Genomic DNA, 19,074 nt, shown 5'->3' on the forward strand with positions numbered 1-19,074 from the left:
GTTAGGCAGGTTATAATGTGTCATAAATCCAATGTATATGTTTAGTCCATGATTTTTTGTATCCAGGAGGCTGATGAAGTGAAGTTCATAGGTTCGTCTATAAAAAGTGCTTTGTGAATTGCCTTTGAGGATCAGAAATGAGAGATTAGAGAAAGAGTTTTTTTCTTGTGAGAAATGTGCCCCCGCAGGTAACTGGGTATTCTTGTCTTTAACAGATGTCTGGTGTTTGTGCCTGGCAATGTAGCGTCTTGTGTAAATGTGCCCAGTGTGGACCAACTGTATAAAAAATATAACATATGAATACTCTTTAGCCGCACTGGATTTGCTCATAAAACCATTTAAAGAGTTTGCCACTTCTTTGATTCTCCATAAGCCACAATATTAGATCGGTTTCTTGCAGACTCTCCAACAACTACCAAGATCAAATATCTCCTCGTTCTCCAACCCCCCAGAATAAAAAAAAGAGGGTGCTTTTTACTGACTTCAAATATTACAACAGAGACAAAATGACAGACTACCAGGAAGGGAAGTGAAAGGGGTCTGGCCTTAATGCACTGTGAAAATTTCTCTAAAGGATTCCAGACTAGATTAATTCCTGGAAGAAGGAAGGAGCTCTTACCAGACCTGGGCTTTCTTAACAAAAGCCCTTTATCATGCCATTTCAAATAACCTATTTGTATTATGACTCTTGAATTAAGGACAAAAAATTGTGCGCCAGGAATGGTTCAAATTCTGTAGTTACACACTGAACCCCAGTTTCTGACAATTACCATAATATAAGAGAAATAGTAAACAGCTAAAAGAACAAAACACTTAAGGAAAGTAATGCAACCCATAGTTTTGCCTTATTCTGTTGCCTAACTTCACTGCCCAAACAACCTTTAACTTAGTTTGTAATTATCTTGTGACACTGTGGCGTCCTAATCTGATTTGTGTCCTACCTAGCTCTATGTACAGAAAGATACCCTTGATAGCTTGGTTTACACACTGCTAGTGCTACTCAGTATGAATGTTATATATACATTCTTTCCTCTTAAGGCAGTGGTCCACAACCCATGGCTTGTAGGCCTTGTGTGCTCACAAGAACCTGTGCTTGCGGCCACAAGAAATTAAAATATTTAAACTAATGCTGACAGGGAGAACAAAGTATGTGGTTGCCTACAACTGCCCTACTTACTTGGTATTCTCTCCAATGGGCCAACAAATGTTGGGGACCATGGAGGATGGAATTGCCGAGTAACTTCTAGAGATCTAAGCAACATGGCACGGATATGTAAACAAAGCAGACACATAGGTGTGTTGTAGAAAAAGATGCTACATGTTGTAACCAGGTCAAGTAAGAGCATTAAACCTGGTTTTGAAATGATAAGTGTATGCATAAAGGCAGATGGAGTGATGGAGCCTCTTGTCCTGACTACACTGCACTTACACAACTACGATGTTACAACATTGGTTTCTCTTGTCTGAGTAGAAAAAGAAAGTGAGACTTTAGGGTCTTAGCTTGGATGTCTACCAGGACCTTAGACTGTAAGCTTTTCAGGGCAGAAACCACTGCACAAATTCTGCCCTAAATTACTCCAGTTTAATTGCAGAACAACTCCCCTAATGTCCAAAGAATCACAGAGAAGTAAAATTAGCGTATATGAGGTCAGATTCATGCCCTATGTCTTTACTTGTTTCTACCGAATATCTTGCACATTTCTGGATGTTCAAAAATAAAAAGGTTATAACATGCAAGAAAAGAATATGGTACGACTCTGACTGCAATCATATTATACAAACACCCAGGTTTACCTACAGCTGTGAAGTATAAACAAGGCTTCAGATACACTGGGAGGAATAGAAGGATTAAATCCTACAGTATAAGTACGTGCAGAACTGCAGCATTCTGGCCAAGTGTCAGACCACCCTTTCTGAAAGGGATTTGTGTCAAATAGTGCTCAGATATTCTCTCTCACAGCAGCACCGCAAGAAGAGTTCTCTTTGCATCCACTTTCTCCCCTTCTCAGCATTCACACTACTTTCCCAACACCCTGTGTAATGACTGCTGAAAGCCCTGATCTCCTATTATTACTGAGCACAAGATGAACTAACGAGCAATAAGAGCCTTTAAAGCTGTAATGATGCTTGACTAGTTAAGACTGCACAGTACACATGCCAATTGGCAGGATGACGGCAGGAGGACAGGGGTAAGAGAGTTTTAGTTAGGAATTTTGCAAATAAGCTGTTTTAGTAAATAATATTTCCCAGGCATTAAAGTGATCAGGAAAAGGAACCCTACTGCATCTCATAGTGTCTAGAGTACTTAAGCTGGGGGAAGAAGGGTGACAATAGTTTCTATGCTGCAGGCCCATGATTCTCAACCAGGATGCTGTGTAGAGATAAGCAGATAAATACAGGCTCAGGCTTGTCCTTGCCTGGCCATCTCTCCACCCTCACTGCTGGACCCCTCTGCAAGGAAGTGAGCATTGTAATTTATGAATTAGTTTTTGAAATTGGGTGCCACACAATTCGGAGAAGCAATGGAGGGGTGTCTTGAGTCCACTGAGGGGGTGCCTTGAGTCCAATAAGGTTGAGAACCACTGCTCTAGGAAGTAGTAGAGCTGCCCTACATTCCAGATTCTAAGAGTTTGAGGCCCTGGTTTGTCAGGACCAGGTCTACTCAGCTGCCATAATTCTTACTACTTTATACCTAAGGGTGGAAGGAGGCCTGTTGTCCCTTTCCATGTAATACTGAACCATGTGTGAAGGCCTTGTAAATCTGCAACAGGTCAGGAGGGGAGACCCTTCTTTACTTAATATAAAGCTGACTAAAAATGGTGTTTTCTCTTCCGTGACCTGGTAGTCCGTGCAAGACGGGTCTGCTTTGGAGGGCTTTGGTTGGATTCTGCACTGGGCTCGGGACTATTCTTTGAGCAGGCTGCCTGCTGAAGGGTCCCTTGGTTGGCATTTGGGTCCCGCATCCTTTGAAAAGCCTGGATCCCATCCTGGATTTCAGTCAGGGCCTGACACATCTGGCCAACCTGTCCAGTCAGGTCAGCCATCCTCTGGCTGATGACATGCATGCTGTCCGCCATGTCTCTGTGGATAGCTACCAGTTCCTGGCAGAACTGCCTGAACAGGTCTGTCTGCTGTATGTGGGAATGGAGAAGTTGCCGGTCAAAGCTGGAGAGGGGTGGGCTCCTGGTGCGTGGGCGAGTGGCTCTGCAGGACGACTGGGCTCGTGGGGATGGGTGCTGCACTTCCTGCCTTTGGCTGGCAGCTTCTGACTGATCAGATGAAGAAGAGGTGCAGAGGAGAGAGGGCCCAGAGAGCTGACTGGCTTCTGCACTGTCCCTCTGCAGCGATGAGAAATGGTGTTCCCGCGAGGGGCCTGGCACTTCCTCATCTTCATCAGCTTAAAAACAGAACAAAAAGTGCAAATTATTAACATGAGAACTTCTCATCAATGGTGTCAAGAGAGCTCATAGCAGTCAGAAAAGTTTCCCTTCACTATTCTGGTATTAGAGACAAGTGTCTGGTTACATGTTCTGGTGCATACCTAAAACATGCTTGCTTACATGACACAAAAATGAATACCAAGGCAATCAATGTTGTGACCAAGTGCTGAGAGTGAAGAAACCAAATTTTCTGAAGAACCCAAACTGGCAGGTATCCAGTATAACCAAGTGGGGCAGGAACTAAATTAACTGTATACAGTAGCAATGATCCACTTTCTCCTAAAGTGCCCACATGTTTTGGTCAAATGGAGGTTGCTGGCTTTTGGACTAGTGTTTCAAAAGACACCAGCAACGTGCAAGTACCTGATGCCAAACACCTGGTTATGCATTATCATAAAATATTTCAGACAAAGAGCTATGAAACAGCACCGGGAGCTTCCTAAGTTTTCACTGATTGTCATCATTTTTTGGCTTGGTCCTATCAGATGCTGAAACTCTTTTATAGCAACAGGACACCCCCCACCTGCCTCCCCCATTAGCTAGGCACATCAAAATGATGAAAGAAATGACACCAAAGGAAATTCCAACTTAACTTAATGCCACCAATATTAATAAAAATCTAATGAGAACCCTGTTCATGGGTGTACACAAGTCAAAATGTTAGGATGATTGACAACTGGCTTGTCCAGTTCCCTACTGATGATGCCCTAGTAAAATTTATGAGCTTCTTTAACAAGGCTAGCAGTTTAGAAGTGAGTTTCTGAATGAGAAAGGCTACAAACCCTGTAGAAATGTACTCATTAATCCTTCCACTCTGAAAGATACACTCTAGCTTCCAAAGATTGGTGCAAAGAGTTGTCTCACAACTAAGCCCCATTTTGCCAGTACTTGCAGAGTTCTGTCCTTGCCTTTCTATTAACAACTCTAATTAATTGGAAGAGGTAAGGTAAGTGATACAACATGGTGAGAGAACCCCAAAACTGAAACTACTGCAGTCTCTAGAATAAAAGATATCCTTTCCTCTCCTACTTCACCAAAATTTCATAGCCAAGCAAATTCTACATACACACAGGAGGAAAAAAAATCATAAGCAAAGGCTAAAAGCCCTTACAAATCAGCTTGTGTGTTCAGCATTCAAGGGAATTCTGAGTTTAATTATAACTAAAAAGTATAATAGCTTTATTGCCTCTTATTTCAATAAATAAATAGAAAAGCACTCATCACATGCCCTTTTTATTGTTATTACTGTTATTGAACCATCACGCTACCCAAAAAAGAAAAGTCAGAGACCAGGTACCAAAGCACAAATGTCAATTGTTGCACTAAAAAAAAAAGCCTCTCAGAAGTTGGTTACCGTGCAGCAGATCCTTTAGTGTTGGGACTTGGTGGAAAGCTTGCCCAAGACTCCTGTCTATTGCAATGCCCATTTGTGAAAAACTGCATTTTGCTTCATAAATGCCTGTCTGCCAACTGGGACCAGTTGTCCCTCCCCCAGAGCTGTCACTTGCTGTAGCTGGCTTTGTTAAAGATTTGATAGCCCATGTCTGTCCTTTAGAGAAGCACCTCAGCAATATCAAGTCACTGGAAAGGGGAAGAGGCAATAAGGGCAAAGGAACTGAAGATGTGGATAGAGAAGAAAATATTAACTGGTAAGCAAATTTCCTTCATCCCATCTCACTGCACTATGATCAGTAGAGAAGCCTTATTACACAGTTGGGTCTTGACCAGGAAAGCAACATAGTATCTTGGATTACACACAAATGGCACTTTCATGTCAAAACTGAGATGTGCAAGCATAAAGACAAAGAGTTGTTAAGGCAATGATACTTACAGCTTGTTGATGGGCTGTCAACCACGTCCAGATCCGCTCTCCGGAAGCCGTGCATCTGGCGTGACGAATGTAGCGTCGACTCGATGGCTCTCTCGTGGGCGGTCAGGACGATGGCCGAGGGCCGCCCCATGCTGCCGGGGCTGGAGAGGGACCTCTGCATGAATGCCAGTTTGTCCTTGGTCCTTCTCTTCATGTCGTCCCATCTGTGCTTAATGTCTTTTACAGACCTAGGGACCTGGCTGACGGATGTGATTTGCCTTGCTATGCCTTCCCAGATCTTGTCCCTGTCAGCATGGGATAGACGCATCGTCTCCCTCCCAAACAGCATGGCTTCGTTCCGGGTCACCTCAGTGACCAGAATGTCCAGCTCTTCCTTGGAAAACTTGGGCTTCCTCTTTCGTTCAGCCATGTTCCTTGGGTTGAATATCCCACAAAGCAAAATTGGGTAAAAGGAAATCAGCGCGAGGCATCCCTCACATCCAACCATATAGCCAGTGCTGCAGTGGGGCTGACCCCAGCAAGAGATGTGGATGGGAACTAATTTCTTCTACCTACAGCAAGCTTTCAGTTTTCTTCGGTCAAAATAGGAAAGGGCAACCATTTTGTTTTTTAAAGGCAGCTTTCAGGCTTGAAAATGAGACTTTTATAGAGGTGCCAATTTCGGCTTTGAGGTTAAAACTGAGTTTTACACATAAAACAGGGATTCAAAGTCTTTGTAATATATATATGAATTTTAGCATAACCTTGCTAATACTACAGTACTTTAAGTATAAAATAAAGTGTGAGAATTTATACTTATATCAATTATTTTATGAGTTAACTGTTATTTTATAAATGGGATCATAAAGAAATTTAGTATCCTGTATCAGACTTATTTTTGTGTTCTGAATGTTCCTAATAAGGGAATATAATACAAACTCTTATAACTTCCCTCACTGTTAAAACCAATACGTTATGCATGGGCTACATCTGAAGATTTTTTTTAAAAACAGAATAGTGGTCTCTCTTCCACTTTTATTTTTGACCAGTGAAAGTTTCTTCTCCAGCACGGCTAAGAAATAATGCTCCTCTCCATGGAGTTCTCTGAACTATCCTCTTTCAAAAGTGGCCACTGCTTCCATTCACCATTTGCAATGGGCTAAATCTTATTTATCACATTCCCAAGTGGAATGTATGTAGCTGCATAATTGCAACTGTAGACAGTCACATAGTTACTATCCCACCTGTAGTTGAACAGTGTCGCTCTACATACATATTTCTGGAAGTGAAATGAAAGAGGGGGACCACCCACCTTTTCACCAGATAGCATACACACTGGAGTAAGCCCTGGGAGCAGGGAACCTTGGCTTTTCACCTTGCCCTCACCCAAAGGCAGTCTGAACCAGTGCTGCCTACTTCCCAGCAAACTGCTTTAACCACCAGGCCACAGGCTAGGAGTTGTCCAGAGTGCTCACCAGTTGACACTGGCCCACTGCACCTTGCAATTATCATTCATTGGATAAAGTCGCACTGGAATATTTTCTACACCATTGTGAACAGGGGCCCAGGCTAAACCCTAGAGCCATTTTCTTTCCAGGTAAACATGTCTCTCAGTGAACTGCCCTCCCTCTAGCACATTGGTTCCTGGCCCCAACCATCTTGTCTTCCTGGCTGCTTTGTATGTCATCTGCAGTAACAGCGGCAGAGAATGAGCTGAGAAGTCAACCTAGAACTTGAGTTTCCTGCTCCCTGGACAAGGGCCTTAAAAGACAGGAGTTCTCTCCTTCCAACAATTATGGTTTCTTTGCAATTAAAATTTTGGGACTTGCTCAACATTACACGTGTCTGGACGATTCAATTCTCCCCCTTCTTCCCCTGCCCCCAAACACTTACAGTGTGGCCTACCGACCTTGCTGAATCGAGAACGTGACCGTAAGCCAAGTTAGGCTAAAACACAAACTTTGTATAACAGCCCCCAACTTCAGTTATATGGTTATGTACTTGCCACTTAGGCATGTGACGGTAAAATAAGACTTAGCCAAGTACTGCTTTCTTTCTACCTCTTGACAGCACAATGGATTTACTATATTGCCCAGAGGCAGCTCTCTCCTTGTTCCCAAGCTGAACCAGTGGCTATTTTGAAAGAGGGCACCTCCAAACTGTGCAAAGTCATTGAGAAAAGTAGGAAATGGCAGCCGTTCTGTAAGAGAGCGATTAATCTTTTGGCTCTCCAGTTCAAATTCATTCTTCACTGACAGAAGCATTCAATTGTGAAAGACAACTCTTAAATTTCTCCTTCCAAAAAGCATACTTCTTGTACTAGAACTCCTCAAAGGAAAGGAGAAACTAAGGGTATGTACATGTGTATGCAGAGAATGGTGGGAGACAGAAGAGAGGAGTCAGCCAGGGTGTGAGCAGGGGAATGTAGGTTGAAGGAACAATGGAAATATGTATGTGTACATAGTAAATCAATGTGTGTGTTGGGTTGGGGGCTGGGGAGGGGGAAGAAGAGGTGGCAACAAGTGCACAGAATATGAAAGACTAAAGAAATGAGAGAAACCAGAGTCTACTTCAGTGTCTTCACACTGGTTTGGTAATATAAGCAGTTGTAAGCCCATGTTAATCAACTAGTATGCAGTTGTTTTATGCTATTCCAGGGGAAGGAAAGCAGCCAGAGTACACTGGTGACTCTGACCCTAAAAGAAAACAGTAATTTAAGTCTGATGTTATGTATGTTCAAATAATTAAAAATGTCACAAGGAAATGTTCTCTTTGGGCTTCTTGCCTAGTGTTCAGGTATGAAGTTTCCGATCGTTAAAAAATAAAGAATCACAGACAAAATGAATGTCAAAATGAAGTTGGAAGTTGAGCGTACCTACTAGTAATTTAAGGTAGAAAATGGTGATAATAAAAATAATCAAAAAAGAAAAAAGAAAATGAAATAAAAAAAAAAAAAACAACCACACCCACAATTATTACTAACTCTGGAAATTCTGGGGTAAAAGAAATTCTATAAAGTATGGAAACGCAAATAAGAATATTTCACACCTATCACGTAACGGCTCCATGCAGAAAAAGAAAGCTGAAGTGGCTTTAAAGTTTCATCTTATTTGAGACCACAACAATAAAATGGCTTCATTGTAATGACATGGCTAGTGCATGGTGTGACAACCAGTTCAAAGATGGGCTGAGTTCATTCAAACCTTCCACTTTACGAAGAAGTTATATTTCATTTTATGGAGTTTGTTTTATGCCTGAGTCAAATGTAGATCTTAAAATAGCATCCCATTTATCCTGCATACGTTAAAAATCTTAATATGCTTTTGGAAGGGGTAGGTAGCACGAGTCAGTGTTGTGCCCAAAGTTTCCCACTCGCCTCCTTTTTGTGATATGCATCAGCTGTCACATACTTGCCACTTGCCACCTAACACGTGTCTGCCTTCCAGTGCTGCTGTATGTCTAACACAAAACAAGGTGCTCTGGGATACGTTAAGATACGCTAGTCAAAATACGGAATATGATAAAACATGTGGAAAGGTAAGTGGACCTCTGTGAGATGCATTTATCTAGATTCCTTACTGCTGTTCTGCTGGACCCTTAAGGAAGCTGGTGGATATTATAGCTGCTCTTTGTTCAGGATAAATGTAAGAAGCAGTTCAGCTCTTTCAGGAGTAAGTTGCTAAACAAATATAAGCCACCACTCAAAATACAGGCCACAAGCAAGGCGGGTCAGGAGATGAGCTAAATGGACAAAGATGTCTCACTTGGGCTGAAAGAAAAGGCAGATGTCTGGGTAAAGTTTTGGCAGGGGTGATGAGGAAATGTTTTGCTTGCAGGCATTCAGGGAAGGTAACAACAAAGCCAAGGAGAACCAAAAAAGTTTTAGAGTAGGACCCAGAGAGAAAGCTAAGAAACACTGTTATGGATAAAGAGCTTGCTTGTGGATAAAGTAGTAAAGAGGCTTGGAACCCAGAGCATGGAAACTGCTTCCTATCATTTTCAGTGAGACTGGACTTTCTTAGGACCTTTCTTTGTAAGCAAACAGGATTCCATTGGAAAAAAACCCATTAGGCTCTCATCATTTCTTCCCAATGGAAATAACCCACAAGACCTTGAATGTTAGCTAACTGTTCAAGCCAAAGTAAGCTGCACTAGCAGTGAATTACAGGTCCCAATTTTTGCCGCTGATGCCAATATCATAAAAGGAACAGCTGCACTCAGCTACAAACTGTATCTAACAAGGCAGTTTGGGGTTTCAGGGAGTGTACCAATCTTTTCCTCCCACTGGGCACATCTAAATGATAGTGCCACCCGTATGATTAGAGACTTGCACAGCAAGCCATATGAGGAAAGGCTGAGGGACCTGAGACTCTTCAGCCTGAAGAAGAGTAGGCTGAGAGGGGACTTGGTAGCAGCTTACCACTACATCAGGGACGTACATCAAGGGCTTGGTGAACAACTTCACCATGGTACCCTTGGGGAAAGCCAGGAGTAATGGTCACAGACTCCTGGAAGACCATTTCAGGCTCAACATTAGGAAAAACTTCTTCACAGGTAGGGTGTCCTGACTGTGGAACAGGCTCCCTCCAGAGGTGGTGCAATTGCCTACCCTGGAAATCTTCAAGAGGAGACTGGATGGTCACCTTGCTGCAGTCACCTGACCCCAGTTGTCTTTTCTGCTTGGTGCAGGGGGACTGGACCTGATGATCTTCTGAGGTCCCTTCCAGCCCCTTCCAATCTATGAATATGAATACATGTGCACTTTAATGCACAGTAGACTAATTTACTGTGCAGTAAAGCATCATCATCTACACGTGCGCTGCAATTAGTTTACAGTAGACTAATTTACTTTGGCATAGGATAGTCCTGTCAGACAGATACTATCTGATAGTGGAGTAAATTACTGTATTTAAATGCACATGTAGACAGTGACATTGGGATTTGTTTACTTTGGCTCAAATTGCACCAGAGTTTATTCAGTTGCATTAATTGCAGGTGGAGACATGTCCACTGTGAATCAAACTAAGTCATGAAACAAAAAATGAAATGCCACAAAAACAGGCCAGTTTGGCCAATTTTAAGGTAAATGTTGTGAATCCAGTAAACAGAAAGGTTTCAGACACAGTTTGCACAGACTTATGAAGAGCTTGCATAGCACAGTGATAGTTTCCAGGAGCCCAAGATGAGTTTGGAGTTGGTTTCAATGCTGAGAAAATTTTGTCACTTCATTTAAGAATTTATCAGTCTGGTGCTGGGTCCTGTGGCATAACTGAAAAAAGAGTGGCACAGAGCATGGGTTTTACCAGGCTCTACAGGAACCACATATGCTCATGCACCATTTTGATTATATACCTCACTAAGGTGTTTCTGTGGGCTGGCTTTTTTTGAAGTTCTACAGTTATGATGCAATGTTTGAAAAATGCTAATGATCACTATGCACAACCATTCTGCCCATAAAGCCATTAACAAGACACGCTGTCACCTCTCCTCCCTCTCCTGCTAAGCAGCAAGTGTAGTACTACTACTTCAGAGTGCCATAGGAAGGTTCTGAAGGATGCTGATGGCTCTACTGTAGTTTCAGAGGGATTTACATGTATATTACTTCTTACTCCTTTACAGCAATTTGCTGAAACAGAAGGGCCCTAAAAACCCAACAGTCCTGTCTGAATTTTTTTTACAAAAAATGGTGTGTTAAATTAAATTAAATGGGCACAGATCATGGAATTAGGCATCTATCCTTGGCCACGTCCAAAGGGCAGAAAAGTTGAAAAGAGTGCCATGATTATTATTCTCATGTTCATAGACAGCCATGATTATCCTGGTAGAAAAGTCTAACTGGGGAGTTACAGTAACGGTACAGGCCTTGAAACAACCCACCAAAAAAACCCACATGCAGACATTTCCATGCAGAAGGAAAAAAAATGAAGACATTCTTGCTCCTGCAATCTCTTATTGTGTATGTTGGTTAATCCTTCCCCATATGGCTTCCCCACACAGACTGCATAAGTTAAGGGACTTAGGCCTTGCAGTAGACTTTGAGAAATATAGGGCTCATTTCTGTCACAATATCTGTTACTTCTCTCCACCCACCCCTTTCCTCCATCCTTTAGTGAGGTCTACCACAAAAAGGGTCACCTTCATGCATTATTACAAAGACCATACCATTTTCCAGAAGAATTCCCTGCCTCATCCACTATTATAAAAGGTCACCAGGATCTGTGTAAAGTTCTTCCTCCATGTCCCACAAGTAACCAGACACAATGGGTCTGGTGCTGGATTTTTGAAGGCCCTTGTAAAATTAAAGGACTTGAAATAAGTTGCTGGTTTTCTATTCAAGTCAGAAGTAGCAAAGATTTTAACTGAGGTTTGCTTTAAGTCATAGCATTTGTTCAAACCAAGCACTATGGGAAATGGAACAGAGGAAGAAATTAATATAAAACCCTGCAAACCAAAGTCACTAAATGTCACACAGTACTAGTTACAACAACTCATCATGCTAAATGGAGATTATATAGAGTTTTGAAGATAAAATGGAATTGCTCTTTTGATAATGGCCATCTCAGGAGAACATGCAGTCCAGCTTCAGAAATTTCTTAGAGATGAAGAAAGACAAAAAGGGAAATGCTGCACTATATTGGTCATGTGACAGTCTGTCACCCACCCTGCCTTATGCTCTTTCCCTACTTGTATCCATTGTCCTGGTTAAAGAGGATCTAAATTCTCTGAATGTCAAGCACTTGGAAGTCCAAAATTTCATCCCAGGGAATATGAAAATGGTCTCAGATTTGGTGGGTCAAACATTTACAAACTGATATGTGAATGTAGAACAAACATGGCATCAACACTTGCTGCTCTGTACATGCAACTGTCACCCATCCTAGTGAATCAATCCACTCTGTAAAGCAGTCGATCTAGAAATTATGGCAAGGAGACAGTTGCTCGCTTTTTTTCAGATGCAACTGCAGCATTCCTAAAGGTATGGTTTCTGATGGGTGTCAACGACAGGTAAAATCCTAAGGCAGGCACTGAATGCCTGCTCTGTCTGAAAGTTTCTGAATATAGACACATTCCTAAACAGTCAACCCTTCCTACTAACTCTTTCTTTCCCTTTGTCTTTTGCAGACAGCTTTATGTTATACACAGAAGGACCAGAAAGATACTGCTTCCTAGAGTGGGATCTATCTTGAGACTCTTGACACACATTCTACAACAGGCTCTCTTACAACAGGCAAGTGATCCAACCTCACATTTTCTCCATTATTGTCCATGTCATTTTCATTCAGCCTTCTAATCTACTCATCCAGCCTTCCTTGTCTAACTGTTCTCACACAACACAGGCATTGCCTGAACCCTATAGATGTAAGCAACACGAGAAGTGCTATCCAAGAAATAAGCCACGCAGAACACACTGTGTCATACTCCAGGCCTTCCATGGTACCTTTGCGGTATTTCCATACAAATGCTATATTTCATGTCTTTCCTTGGTGAAGTTAATAATGGAAACTGTTCATTTGGGCCAACAATCTGCCTTCAGTGGTGAATTTTTGAAGAGCTAATGCGATTGAGTGGTCAGAGCACAAAAGGGGCAGCCACACATCCACCAGTGTTCATTCCAGCTCAGTCACTGCCTCATTTAGTGGTTTTGGATAAGTCATATCAACTCTCTCTCAAATTCCCCTTTCTGAAAAGGAAATGATATCCATCTACCTCATGGGCAGGCTGCATGAGTAACATTAATACTTGTAAAGAGCTTTCAAACTTAGTCATGCTGTGTAAATGCTAAACATCACTCCTCACTCACTGCTCCATCCAAGAACAAGAATCAAAATGATTCTTCTGTCCAGGGTCCAACGATTTATGTTCCACTGCTGTGGAGCCACTCAGCCAGTAGAGGGAGCTCAGGTATACTAATGAATTCTTATATATGCTCAGTACTGCTAGCAAACTACATGGACACAAAACAAGAGAATGCCTAGGATATTTCTCCACTAGAAATTCAAAGAAAAAGGCATCTCTCTCTCAATTTCTAGCAAATGGAAAAAGATAAAAAATGTTACGACCGTTGTCCTCAAAGTTATATGAAGTCTTTTGGAAACACTGGAAAGTAAAATGGAAAAAAATTAAAGATAACGTAAGCTGGATCTATTAATTTTTAAGAGGGTTGTGGTACGTCTCTACTCCCTGTTTTCACCATGCCTGTTAATAAAACAACAGATATTCCCTGCATACACTTTCCATGTTACACCCTTGCATTCAATCTGACAGCAGAGGACTCTCACAACAGTTCTTACTAGGAAAAAATAAACGAACCTTTTAAGAGTACCTTTGCTATTGTCACACTGAAGGATCAGAAATGCTCAAGACCATAAAACCCCAAAAAGGAAGGCAGAAGAGAGCTGGACTCACCTCATCCAGTTTGCTTTGGTTTCATCTGTCCCATCTATGGATTTGTAGCGGTTGTTCTTATCAACAATCTGAAGAATAATAAAACGAAGACAGCAGGTCAATGGGCTGTCTCAGGGAATGGGATGCAGAACTTTTCAGGTGCTGGTCAGCATAGGTAGTCTTTCATCTCTAGTTCAACAGTTCAAATGCACCTGGAGCATTACTGACTCTAGGTTACTCCCACCAGATGTTTGCTGGGCCTCCTTCCATTCATGAAGTGAATTTGATAGTCTAAGGCCATTTTCCATTTACCAAGATGCAAGAGACTGAACTCTCACATCCTCTGCCCATATAGGTTATCTTTCCAGAGCAGGGCTGGGGTTTATCCCCACATTTTACAGGCAGCTAGACTTAGGTACGGAGATAAAAGTGACTTAAGTCTAGATCATAAAGCATCCTCATGAGATAGCTGTGAACAGAACTTTGGAGTCCTGCTTCCCAGTTCCTTGCTCTAACTACTATACAAAACAGTTGTCAACTTTTTTATAAACACAATCCCAAATCTACCTGTAGGTTGCTTAAAGCAACCCACACTATGTTACGGCTGCAAAAGATGAAGTTGTTCCTGATAAGCTGATGGACTTGCGAGATACTGGGACTCCTAAATCCTAAGCTTCTCCCACCCACTGATCTGCTCTTGGAAAGTTCTACTTCAAGAGGCTGGGCAGACAGCTGACCCATCTCCAGAAATAATGTGTAGGTTAAGCAGAGAGAAAGAAGATGTTTGAGGAAGAAGCTCCCAAAGGCTGAATGGTGGGAGGCAAGGCAAGGAAGAAAGCAGGAAAGTTGAGAGAAGGTACAAGCTACTTATTTATTCCCCCTATGTTCATTACTACAAATCTGTAGCTTTCTCAGTTGATGAAACAAAACACGAAAGATGCTCCTTTGTGTACTGCATGCACTGTGTGACACTAGTGGTCAAGTCCTCCCAAATCTGTGACTATAACCTTGGAATCCCGACTCTTTCCCACCACCCCCAACCTAGGGCTGCTGTAAACAAAAAGCAGCAGAAAGGCATCTGCTTTCTTAGAGACTCAATTTCTAGCTTTCCCATCCCATAATTTACTGTGCTAAGATGCGTGCTTAGACAGTACACAATGAGGAAGGCAGCTAGGACACTTACCAGCCAAGAGAAAAATCCAGCTGACTTGTCCTGGCTGGAGATCTGGCCCTCGTATGGTCCAAAGATATGACCTTTGGGGATAACCTCGTTCATACAGCGCACGTCATTCTCCCCACTGGGTTCTTTCACCACCTCCATGCCAGGCGGGATGGTCAGTGATGCCCGGTCAGGGATCCCAACGGGCACTGGAGTGTCTGACACAAACACAGGGGGACCATGGTTCGGACACTCATCCACAAAGTACTCCTGGCAGGACTCGCAAACTGTAGGTGTGAGGTGGGGAGAAAACAGGATTAGATTCGGCAGAAGTTTCAACATCTGAAAACAATGAATAGCTCATACAGACTATCCCAATGAGGACAGAACTCAGATTTTCCTATTCCAAGAGTTAAGACACCTGCTACCCAAATTAAAGGAAAATCTGTTATGAACACGTGGTCTATGACACAGTCCAGCAGTTCCAAGTCTATTCATTAGGGTGCAGAAATGTGTGCATGGGCATGTATTAAACCACAACCCGTTTCACTTCAGTAGAAAAGAAATTGCTTCCTTTCCCTGATACTTTGGCTTTATCTCCTGCTCACTTTCTGTATCAGATAAATCCTCTTTCTATTCTAGAATGTCTACAACTCTGTTCTCACCTAATCCTCCTCCCATATCTCCTCCTACAGCATTCTACCACTTGCCCAAGCTTTAGCCCAGCTTCTATCCCTGCCACAGCTTGCACCTGGAGAAACTTGCCTAGCATCCTCTCCTTGAAATTCATCTTGAAGGCACTCTTGCTCCAGAAAGCATGGCAGTGAAACAGGTCTCTGGATTACATGCCATTCTGTACCATGCTGTCTCACCCCTTTAGACCAGTAACTATCTGAGACACATATGACATTTTCTTGCTGAGTACATGACCCACTGTCCGGTTGTATAAAATAATGGTTTCCACTGCTGGCAGTGTTTCCCCTATGAAATATAGTTGAAAACACAGGGTTTCAAGAGACAGAATTTAAAGAAAGCTTTCTAAAATACTTGAAACTCTTCCTCCTAACTAAGGAGAAAGCACCTCGTCACGGATCCTGTTCCCCCCAGCAAAGCAAGAGTAACTCCTATGGATTTCAATTGGCATTACTATGCCTTGGGGGCTAGGATGAAGTCTGACTGCAACATTTTTTCATTTATGGTGGGAACCTGACATGCAAGGCCCCTTGTACAAGGAATATTCAGAATTCAAAAGGCTGAAAGCAGACAATGCCTTGGAAAGTTAACCTGCACCCAGAAGGAGTGACCTGGAGCTTTGACTCTTTTCTTCTTCCTAGTGAATCTGGGACCACACACACCATATACAGACAGCTTCAGCATCTGCATCTTCAGCAGCTTAACTGAGGGGATGTTAGATCAATTCTGTGACAAATTCCCTCATTCTAGAGGAAAGGGGTGGACACAGAAAAGAAGAAAGGCTATCTAGATGGAGTCATCTCTAGGGTAAAATACTTACACCAGAAATCTACTTGCTGAAAGCTCTTTGTCATTATTAAATCCCGTTTCCCTTTCAGTTTCTTAGGCTCTACCTCCATGGACTGTGGGTCAGGCCTCCCAGAGCTGAAAAGATAGCAAAAGGAGGTGGGGGGAAGAAAAAAAAATTCTTAGGGCTACATACAGACAGTTAAAAAGCCCAAGGATGAATCGATTCAATCTTTGCTGGTTACTCTAAGCTGTGTAGATTGAACCAATAAGCAAGTGAACAGACATTCACTTTCGATTCTGAAAATGCAACCACATGCTTCCAGTGGCCCAGGCGAGAAGCTGGGAGGTGCTAGAGCACGCCTCCCTGCTCAGCTGGAGCAGACAACTTGGGCCAAGGCTAGCCCGCCCAACCTGCAAGGTGGAGTTTGCAGGGAAGGTGCAAAACATCCTGGGATGCTGAGGGACTGTGAGTTAACTTGAATCTGGAGGGGATCTGAGAGATTTCAATAAATCTATTTAATCTAAAACAACTAAATCTGATATTACATCCATCCAGATTTATCTTAAAACAATTGTGGCCATTTTGAACGTGGTTTATGTGCACTAAACTTCTGTTGTGTTACAAATGTGAACCAGTTTTCAATCACTTATGCCAGTTTATGTGTAACTTCTGTCCCTAGCCTAAAGTACAACATCCTGAATGGAGAATAGAGAAGAACTCTCTGACAGACAAGAGAGAAGGGATGGTAATAGCCTTGTGCTGCTCCTCAGGCCTAAAGGAAAGAAAAGTACCCAAGGCTGATCCCATGATCTAATCTAAAGATATTTGATGCCCCAGCCTGCCAGAGCATGTTGCTCAGGTAGTATTATGTAACTAATGCTTACAGCACTTAGTGGCTTCAGACAGACATCGTGAACATCCCAGCCTGCTGGGATGCCAGTAGCTTTAAGGGGAGCACAATCCATCAAATCCACTTTGAACTTATGAACGTAGAAGAGAAGACAGGAAAAGCAAGAGTGCTTACCAGGGGTGTCCATACTCCTGGTCCCGGTGTGGAGAACAGGCCTCAGTCTTTATTGTTACCATCTCCCCTAAGGAAGTCTGGGTCTGGATCAAACAGTCCTTCAGGTTTTCACTCATGTTCTGAAAGAGAAGAGGGGGGGAAGGTGAAGGGTAGAGAAGCTGTGAAATTCCTTCCTAAACCAAATATCTAGTTATTTGCTACCTTCCCTTTGACAAGAAATCACTGCCACTAGAAACAGTGACATCTGGGCTATCCCCTTCCCTCCCAGTGAAAAATCCCTTCTAGAACCAAGAGACAATAGCAATTCTATCATGAGGTAGACTTAGTGTGCAAGATGTGGGGAACCAAATGGGGTACTGGAAATCAGGATTGTGCTGATAATACAATGACAAAGCTAATATAGAACGACAACCTTTGAAATCACTGGGTAGAACATTATAGCATATAACTAGAAGTGCAATTTTAAATAACATGGAGAAACAGAATGTAAGGGGGCAATGAACTACAGCTTGTCTAGCAGAATTGTTATACAACTTTCCAGCCTGACTCAGAGTCCAGGGAGGAGTTATACATAGCTAGATGCAGTCAAGCATCCTTAGTGTTCAAAGGCATGCAGGAATTCACCAGACCTGCATGCCTTACGGTTCTTCAGCTCTCTGCTCCTTGTGATTAATGGAGACCAGTTATTACCATACTTCCTGAAGGTATATTATTTTAATGATAAATGTTACCGTCTTGGCTCATTGCAACAAGGAAACATTTGATGAAATTAAAAGGTGGCAGATTTAAATTCAAAACCAATTAAAGGGAAAGGCTTTTTCTCACCAGTGGTTGCCACCAGATGCCCCTGAGACCAAGAACTTAACCAGATTCAGAAAAGGATTGGGCATTTATATGGCTATCAAGAATTCCTGGAATTAGCATAATTGATGCTCACAAAATTTTGGAAGGGATATTAAACTTTGTGTTTGGTGGCTTAAGACAGTATCTAAATGTCCTGCTTTCCAACGAGACCAAATACGCATACATGTGTAGGTATGCACAAATGGGAGTGTGTATGCACAAGAGAATATCCATCACCTGCTATTGTGTTGTTCTTACACCTTCTTCTAAAGCACCTGGTAGTGGTTGCTATCAGACTGGGTACTAGACTTGATGGCCCTCAGGGCTGTTCTTTTGCGTCATGTTCACACACCCAACCTCTAACAGTCAGAATCCTTTCTTCGGAAATGCTCGCTGAAGAATGGTTGTTGCAGTACAGAATTGAGATCCAGACCCTATGCCATTGACTAGGCACCTAAATGCAATCCTATTTCACCGTGTCACGTCCCTGAAAATTCATGAATACATCTACTTTTGTAACATGCTGTCATCTTACCCATAAGACTGACTTCTCCACCCTCTGGAGTAACAGAATTTCAGGGACTCTAACAGGATGGAACAGGATGTAGTCAGGTGTCTAAATCCACGCAGACACTTCATGGGTGGGCCAGAATCTGGTCTCGGAGCTCTAATCCAGATTAAATTCTGGAATTCTTACTCTTGGTTTGTAAACGCCTTCAGGCAGTGGCTTTCAGACTCTATTTCCCCACCTGTCAATCTGTAAACTGGATGACTAATACTGATTCCCTACTGCAGATTCATCAACCAATACTCATGGGGTACTTGTACACATGATGGGGATTTAGTTCTCCCTAAACTGAAACAGTGGGTTTTTAATTGTGTCATTTAAAAACCCACCGCTTCAATTTAGGGACTTTGGTCATGTCACGT

General features: G+C 42.4%; 1 protein-coding gene across 2 annotated transcripts in view; it reads right to left on the reverse strand.

The window, feature by feature from the left end:
* The window catches only part of PRDM11 (PR/SET domain 11), a 39,665-nt gene extending 21,188 nt beyond the window's left edge, over positions 1-18,477 (reverse strand). The window contains exons 1-4 of one of the 2 annotated variants that reach the window (XM_019519345.1): positions 17,302-18,477; positions 16,308-16,411; positions 14,819-15,081; positions 13,657-13,724 (exon numbers count right to left, since the gene is read on the reverse strand). In XM_019519345.1, coding sequence (XP_019374890.1) covers positions 13,657-13,724; positions 14,819-15,081; positions 16,308-16,411; positions 17,302-17,417 — 551 coding nt within the window. In that variant the 5' untranslated portion in view covers positions 17,418-18,477. The remainder of the gene's footprint in view (positions 1-13,656; positions 13,725-14,818; positions 15,082-16,307; positions 16,412-17,301) is intronic. The other variant, XM_019519346.1, reaches the window with a different exon arrangement.
* Between the last annotated feature and the right edge of the window lie 597 nt (positions 18,478-19,074).

Source organism: Gavialis gangeticus, unplaced genomic scaffold, assembly GCF_001723915.1.
Source record: "Gavialis gangeticus isolate Ggan-Ray unplaced genomic scaffold, GavGan_comp1, whole genome shotgun sequence".
Classification (NCBI taxonomy): Eukaryota; Metazoa; Chordata; order Crocodylia; family Gavialidae; genus Gavialis; species Gavialis gangeticus.